General features: G+C 35.9%; 1 protein-coding gene across 2 annotated transcripts; it reads left to right on the top strand.

Annotated features, from left to right (window-relative positions):
- Positions 1-916: 916 nt before the first annotated feature.
- LOC129889404 (FCS-Like Zinc finger 10-like) lies at positions 917-3,274 on the top strand. 2 transcript variants are annotated; one of them, XM_055964687.1, is made up of 3 exons: positions 917-1,155; positions 1,704-2,792; positions 2,874-3,274. In XM_055964687.1, the coding sequence occupies exons 2-3, from the start codon at positions 1,741-1,743 to the stop codon at positions 3,022-3,024; spliced, it is 1,203 nt and encodes a 400-aa protein (XP_055820662.1). In that variant the 5' UTR covers positions 917-1,155; positions 1,704-1,740; the 3' UTR covers positions 3,025-3,274. The 2 variants fall into 2 exon arrangements, with proteins under 2 accessions (XP_055820662.1, XP_055820663.1); XM_055964688.1 differs by lacking the exon at positions 917-1,155 and adding an exon at positions 1,220-1,344.
- The last annotated feature ends 3,686 nt before the right edge of the window (positions 3,275-6,960 follow it).

Below are 6,960 nucleotides of genomic sequence, written 5' to 3'. Positions count from 1 at the left end.
ACCCATCATAAGAAATAACCATTTAATATCCACTTGGTACCATCTATAATGCTTATCCAATTAATAAAATCAATTAATAATTTATCGTAATGTGTCTATTTTACTTTTATTATTAAATATTAGTATTTATTTTGTTAATTTTTATATTTAATAAGAATGATTTGATAAAATTATCCTATCACTTATTATTTCTTAATTTTTATGTTAAGTCAATAGCAAATAATTATTATTAAATAGGGTAAGTTTCAACAAGTACAATTAATTTGACATGTTCTTTTAAAATATTTTTTTAACCCCCAAATAATGAGAAAAATAAATTTAGCGGATAAAGTGTAGGAATACATTCAAATTTGTCGGAGAAAAAGAAAATGGGCAAGTTATAAACTTTTTGACAGTGTAAAAATCTTGCATTAATATTAATCTTTTATATTAATATTTTAATAGGATGTACTAATTGGTTAAACATTTATTCATAGACGGTGTCTACATCAAAATTTATCAATTTATTATGATTAAATAAATTAATGAGATAATAATGTAAATTAATTAATCATAATTAAATAATACTTCATTAAATAAAATATTTGATGTATTTATTAGTTTAATATAAATAACTATACATGTAAGTTTTTACTTTTTTTTTTTGATTTTTTAAAATTTAATGTCCGATATTTACATTAAAATCCAAATAAATCTAAATCCGTATGAAAAAGTCCTACATGATTAAAACGTTTTCTAACAATTTTTTTTTACCAATTAGTAATTTGCTTATCTTTTTTATGGACCATCTTAATAACTGTAATTAACTTTTTTTTACAAAAAAACAAAAATTTCAAATAAAAGTCAAACAAAAAAACATAATTATCTATAATTTATTATCCACTGTATTTATACATGTATTTTGTATTCTACTCTGTATTTCCAAAACATTTTCTACAGAGAGAGTGAGAGAGAGAAACTGAAAGAGTATTTGAGAAGCTCTCACTGTTACTGATTTTGAGGCAAATTGTGAGAGAAAGAGAAAAAGATGTACTGAATAAGCCACACACACACACACACACACACAAAAGGGAAAGAGCTCTTCTCTTTGCATTTATACTTCTTCTCTCACAAACTAAAACTCCATCTTTGAAGCTTCTGGAACTAATCTACCAGGTGGTTTTTCCCTCTAGAAAGAAAAAAATATATATATTTTTTTAAAAAAAACATCAAGAAAATTGAAACCCCATATTTGATTTTTGATTTTTGATTTTTTGAAGATTCTTGTGTGATGCATGACACAAAGTTGAAATCTTGAAAATGGGGTTTATGTGGGTTCAATCTTTTTTCTTGGAGATGTCAATGGTAAATTTTTATTTAATTTTTTTAAAACTTTTTATTCTGGCCCTAATCTACATTTTCAGGTCTCTCTTGTTGACTCTTGGTGTTCATCGATTTTGACTCATTTTTCTTAGTATTTCTAACTATTTAATTTTCTCGAGAAAAAAGTTTCCCCTTTTAATAATCTATGTGGGTTTTATGGATTCTTGAATTATCTTTTTGTGCATTTTTTATCTTCCCTCTAACCCCTTTTGAAAATGCAAGCTTTAATGTAGCTCTTCTTTAGATGTTTTGATGGATTTCTCATTTGGGTTGTCTCTTTTCTTGTTATAAATTTTATTTTATTTAGTATTAAGAAAAAAAAATGTTGGATCTTGATGCAGGTGTTGGTGGACCTTTAGGGCTGAGGTTTTAAGGATAATGTTGAAGAAGAGGACCAGATCACAGCAGAAAGTTCAAACAATGGGGCATTTGATGTCTGATGGTATCTCAGATTCCTATTTTCAATCTGATGTTTTGGTTAGGAAACATAAAAATAACTCCTTTTTCAATGTTCCTGGTGTGTTTGTTGGGCTTAATCCTAAGGGTTCAGAATCTGATTCAGTGAAAAGTCCTACTTCTCCACTGGATTTTAGAGTCTTTTCAAATTTGGGTAACCCCTCTAGGTCATCAACTAGTGAGGGGGCTAGCAAGACTTGGGGTTGTACTAAAGTAGGCCTTGGCATTGTAGATTCTCTTGATGATGAAATGAAACAATCGGGGAAAGTACTCCGATCATTGGATAGCAAAAATATTGTTTTTGGCACACAAATGAGGATCAGAACACATGATTTTGTTGAGTCTATTGAGGAACCTAAGTCACTCCCTAGGAATATCTCGATTTTTCCTCATACCTTGTCAAAAAGCTCCAATCTTCAAAAGGGAAATTCTGATGTTGTATTTGGAATTGGAGAAGCCCTGTCGGAGCATGATTTATCGAGAAATTTTCGCTCTTGTTCTCTAGACTCTGGAAGGTCTAGTTCACGTTTCGCAAGCTTGGCTAATCGTACTGCGACTTTTGGTTCTGAAAATGCAATAAATCCAGTGGTTTCACATACTAAATGTGTTAGAGGTTGCTCAAAGTTGGGCAATCCAGCAGGTGGTGCGAAATTGAGTCCTATACCAACATCTGTTGGCTCTAACACTAGCTTAGTTGGTTCTATTTCGGCAAGTGACATTGAACTTTCTGAGGACTATACCTGTGTGAGAACCCGTGGACCCAATGCCAAAGTAACTCATATCTTTTGTGACTGCATTTTAGAATGTCACAACAATGAGTTGCTCAATTTTTGTAAGAATGCTAATGAGAAAACCGTGTTGCCTGAGGTGACGGACACCTCTGAGGTCCTCACTTCATTTCCTCCAAGCGATTTTTTGCGCTTCTGTTCCTCTTGCAGGAAGAAGCTGGATGGAGAAGATATTTACATGTACAGGTCTGTTCGAATTCACTGCATATCTAACAGTTCTAATGACTTGATGGTTTTGATAGTGGAAACTTGTATTATGTTTTGCAGAGGTGAGAAAGCTTTTTGCAGCTTGGATTGTCGTTCTGAGGCGATTCTAATTGATGAGGAGATGGAGAAAGTAGATAATGATACTGAAAGCACTATTAAGCCAAACAGCCGTGATGAAGTTTTTGACACCGGCTTGTTCATTGCTACATAGGATGCCGGAATTGCACTGCTGTAGCTACTAAGCCCATGATTGATGAAACTGTTGCACTGGTTAACACCTAGACACCCTGATCATCTGTTTCATAAGAGCTGTTTTTTTGTGCATCTTTGTGCAGCCATGGATGATCAGATCATGTATTGCTACTTGTGTGAAACTGTCTTTCCTTTCTCATGGTCTTAGTGGTTAACGGGCGCAAACAGCAAATTTTGCTTTACTACATAGTTCTGAATTTGATATGTAATAGTGGAGTATAATCTCATAAAAAAAAAAAAAACACGAGGAAAAGAAACTTAACTAGAAGGGTTGTAGCCCATCCTTGTGGCTCCTCAATTTTTGGTTTCTCACCAGCTAATATTATCTGTCAAAGTTTGATGAATACAAATGTTTTATGACTACATATATTACTTCTGCAGGTGTGTAACTAACACACTGATCGTTGGGTGAATAAAAATGTTTTGTAACTCATTGTTGTCCTCGTTGTTTATTGCTAACATAATCTGTCTGTTTATGTAAATGTGTTAGTCATAACATGCTTTCTTGATTTGTGATTCAGACTAAGCCAATGCTAGTAAATGTTGATTTGGCCTTTTAGTCAGGTGAAGATAGCATAGCCTCTTGAGGTTTCTGTTTTTATTGTTCTTCAAATACACCTCAACCAATTGCTTCCATAATCCTAGCTCATTTCTTTGATCCTCAACTTGTCATCTTTTTGTTGAATGTACTTGATAGACATGTTGGGGCTTGGGAGTATGCTTTAGTCATGGTAGTACATCTAGACCCTATGTTTCTAGGGATCTTCTTGTTCTGTAAAGATTTATATGTCAGTAGAAAATACAGAACTTCGGATGCCTTTTAGTTTTTCTTTGTATTTGAGATGTGCTTAAATTGAGCGATATCAATAGTGTGATAATTCATGTAGCCGATCCTAACTTGTTTGGGATTGAGATAGTTATTTTTGGTGTAGTACTTTGTGTAGATCCATTCTATTGTTAGAGCTACACAACTCAGATACGATGCGGAAAATTGAAAATGAAAACCTCAATTCTAGAGAGGAGAAGAACCAAGCTTTTATTTCATTCTGAGAAGTATTCAGAAGAATACAATCTATCTCATCTAGAAGTACTCTACCTTCTTTTATATCAGTGCAATACATGTAAGAACTACTTATTAAAAGGACAGTCCGGTGCACTAAAGCTCGCGCTATGTGCAGTGTTTAGGGAAGGGCCTGACCATAAGGGTCTATTGTACGCAATCTTATCTTGCATTTCTGTCAGAGTCTATTTTTAAGGCTTGAACCCGTGATCTCCTGGTCACATGACAACAACTTTACTAGTTACTCCAAGGCTCTCCATCGTAAGAACTACTTATTACAAATACAAAAATACAGTGTGTAAAATTGAAATTGAAACTTAAGTTGGGCCTGGATCAAGAGCTGGGCCTTGTCGTGGGCCTATGTCAGCACCCCCCTCAAGTTGGAAGGGGTGTGCACACCCAGTTTGCACAACATAGAGTGATGTAGAGGGCTTCCAAGGACTTAGTCATAATATCAGCTAATTGATCAACAGAAGAAACATGATGAAGGGATATCAGTCCAGCAATCAGGCAATCACAAATATAGTGACAATTAATCTCAATATGCTTTGTGCGTTCATAAAAGACGGGATTCTTGGCAATGTGTAAGGCAGCCTGGCTATCACAAAATATGGGAACAGGGTTGGAGATAGCTGAACCAAGGTCACCAAGAAGGCGAATAAGCCAAGAAACCTCAACCACCACTTTGCGCAAAGCCCTATATTAAGCCTCAACAGAGGACAGATGTACACCTTTCAAAATTTTTCCCTAAGATTCGGACCCTTCTTGTATTCGGATAGGGTCGAACTCGAGTATTATGAAGCATTTGCATGAGTTAAGACGAGTCTTTGAGAAATTGAGAAGTGTTAGAGGTGATGTGGGGTCACCAAGGACCCCTAGGACCAAATCAAATCCAAAAGATTCGTCGTAGCTAAGTTTGAGGAGGAGTTCGCATAAGGGGTTGACTTCTAACAACCCTATCTTTTGAAAGACGACAATCTGGGTGGCCCACGACCCATCAAATTAAACTTCGTCGAGTCTTTGTTTCAACCCCACTAAGAATGTAATTTTTGGAGTTCGAAGTAGAAAGATATGACGATTCTAAGATGAACTAGCACAACAGAGATTTTCAGGCCTGGGTTGCAATTGCTGGAAAACTGGGTGCCTTAGTAGTTTGGTCTCTGGCGCGGCACGCCACTATAAGATGTGCAGGGTTTTTCAAGCCAATTTCCAGAACCCAGAAAATATTGGCCTTGGCGCTGTAAGGGCGCGATGCGCCACTATCGCGCCAAGAATGTGCCTCAGTAGTTTAGTCCTTGGCGCGGTGCGCCACTACGAGATGTGCACGTTTTGAAGCGTAATCGGCCTGGCGCTGCACTGGCGCGATGCGCCACTATCGTGCCAGGAACATCTTTACCTATTTTTTAGAACTTTTGAGAAAGGGTAATTTGGGAATTCCCCCACATTATATATGTATCATCCTTGGGCATTTTGGGATCACAAATTGCAGCCTCACTCTCTCTCTAAAAAGCCCTAGGAGTTCCTCTCTCTCTCTTCTTCTTCTTCTCCATTTCCAACAAGAAGAGTTGCAAGAGCTTCAAGATTTGAGTTCTCCATTGAAGACCCAACATCAAGTTTTCTTCAAGTCTTCACTAAGGTATGTAAGGCTATCCAAAATATGGGTTGAGTCCACCCATGTGCCCTACTCTTGCTTTGAGGTTAGAGGCCCATGGGAATAGAGTTTCTTAGCATGGTTTAAGTTTGAATGAGTTTTGTCTCCTATTAATTTGACTTTATTGGTGTTGATGTTGTTGACCTAAGAAGTTCCTAAAACCTTCATGTTAGTATGAGTTGATGGAGATGACTTGTTATTATGTTTTGTTGACCTCTTTAACCATGTGATTATGTTGCATAAGTAAATTTCCTTAAATGTGTTATTTTACTTGAATTGTTGAGTTAAAGTCATAGAGTTGTGATGAGTCTTGAGGAGATGTCATAAATGCTTATCTAAATGAGGCTTGATTGAGTTGATTGGAGGATAGAATTGACGATTGAACGAGGTCCTAAATAGAACTTGCCATTATGACTTAATTGAGTTGAAATGAGAATAGAGTTGATGAGTTGGCAATGTTCCACATGAAACTAGCCGTGAGGGCTTGTTTGAGATGATTGGAGGGAGTCTTATGAGCATAGAGTCATGGGAGGAGTATCGAGCACCGAAGCGGGTAAGAGTATAGTCCATACTCGAACCCCAGAAACTACGCCGCCAACGTAGGTAGGGATGGAACCGTTAAAGTCGGATGCTTCCCATGAGATTGAACCGTTAAAGTCAGATGTTTTCCATTTATTTGTCCTGAAATGATAGGACTTGACTAATCGATGGTATCCATGATTAGGGAGGCGTTCATGCCCTGGCAAGGTATGGACGGACGTGTGTTATGTCCTATTTTTAACCGAGGTTAGATAAAGCACAACATATGGACTCTGAAAAAGATTAATTATTGTATAGAGTCGCCACCTAATTTATTAAGGAAAATAAGGAAAACCTATTTGATGCATGACCTGTATGACTCACGTTTCAATCTGCGAAAAACCAGTTTAGATTCTAGGTAAGGGTTTACATTAATCCAAAGGGAAGGTGTTAGGCATCCTTCGAAATACACAAAATGTGGTACCCAGCTAGACTTAATTCATCAAAAAGGGAGGAGATAAAATTATTATTTGCAAGTATAACAAACATATATATAAAAATATATACACTAAAGTTGTATAAGATTATATGTATAAAAAAAAGTATGTACTAAGTAAGTAAAGTATATTATCACCAATTATGTGTAGAAAAATATGAGAAAGGTA

This window comes from Solanum dulcamara, chromosome 5, assembly GCF_947179165.1.
Source record: "Solanum dulcamara chromosome 5, daSolDulc1.2, whole genome shotgun sequence".
In the NCBI taxonomy this organism is placed as follows: domain Eukaryota; kingdom Viridiplantae; phylum Streptophyta; class Magnoliopsida; order Solanales; family Solanaceae; genus Solanum; species Solanum dulcamara.
Note: the sequence above shows the minus strand (reverse complement) of the source record. Positions and strands in the feature narration are given on the sequence as shown.

Excerpts from the sequence above, each read along its gene's own strand:
- LOC129889404 (XM_055964687.1), top strand. The coding sequence starts at position 1,741 with ATGTTGAAGAAGAGGACCAGATCACAGCAGAAAGTTCAAACAATGGGG. Across the intron at positions 2,793-2,873 it reads GAAGATATTTACATGTACAG|AGGTGAGAAAGCTTTTTGCA; the intron begins GTCTGTTCGAAT and ends TATGTTTTGCAG.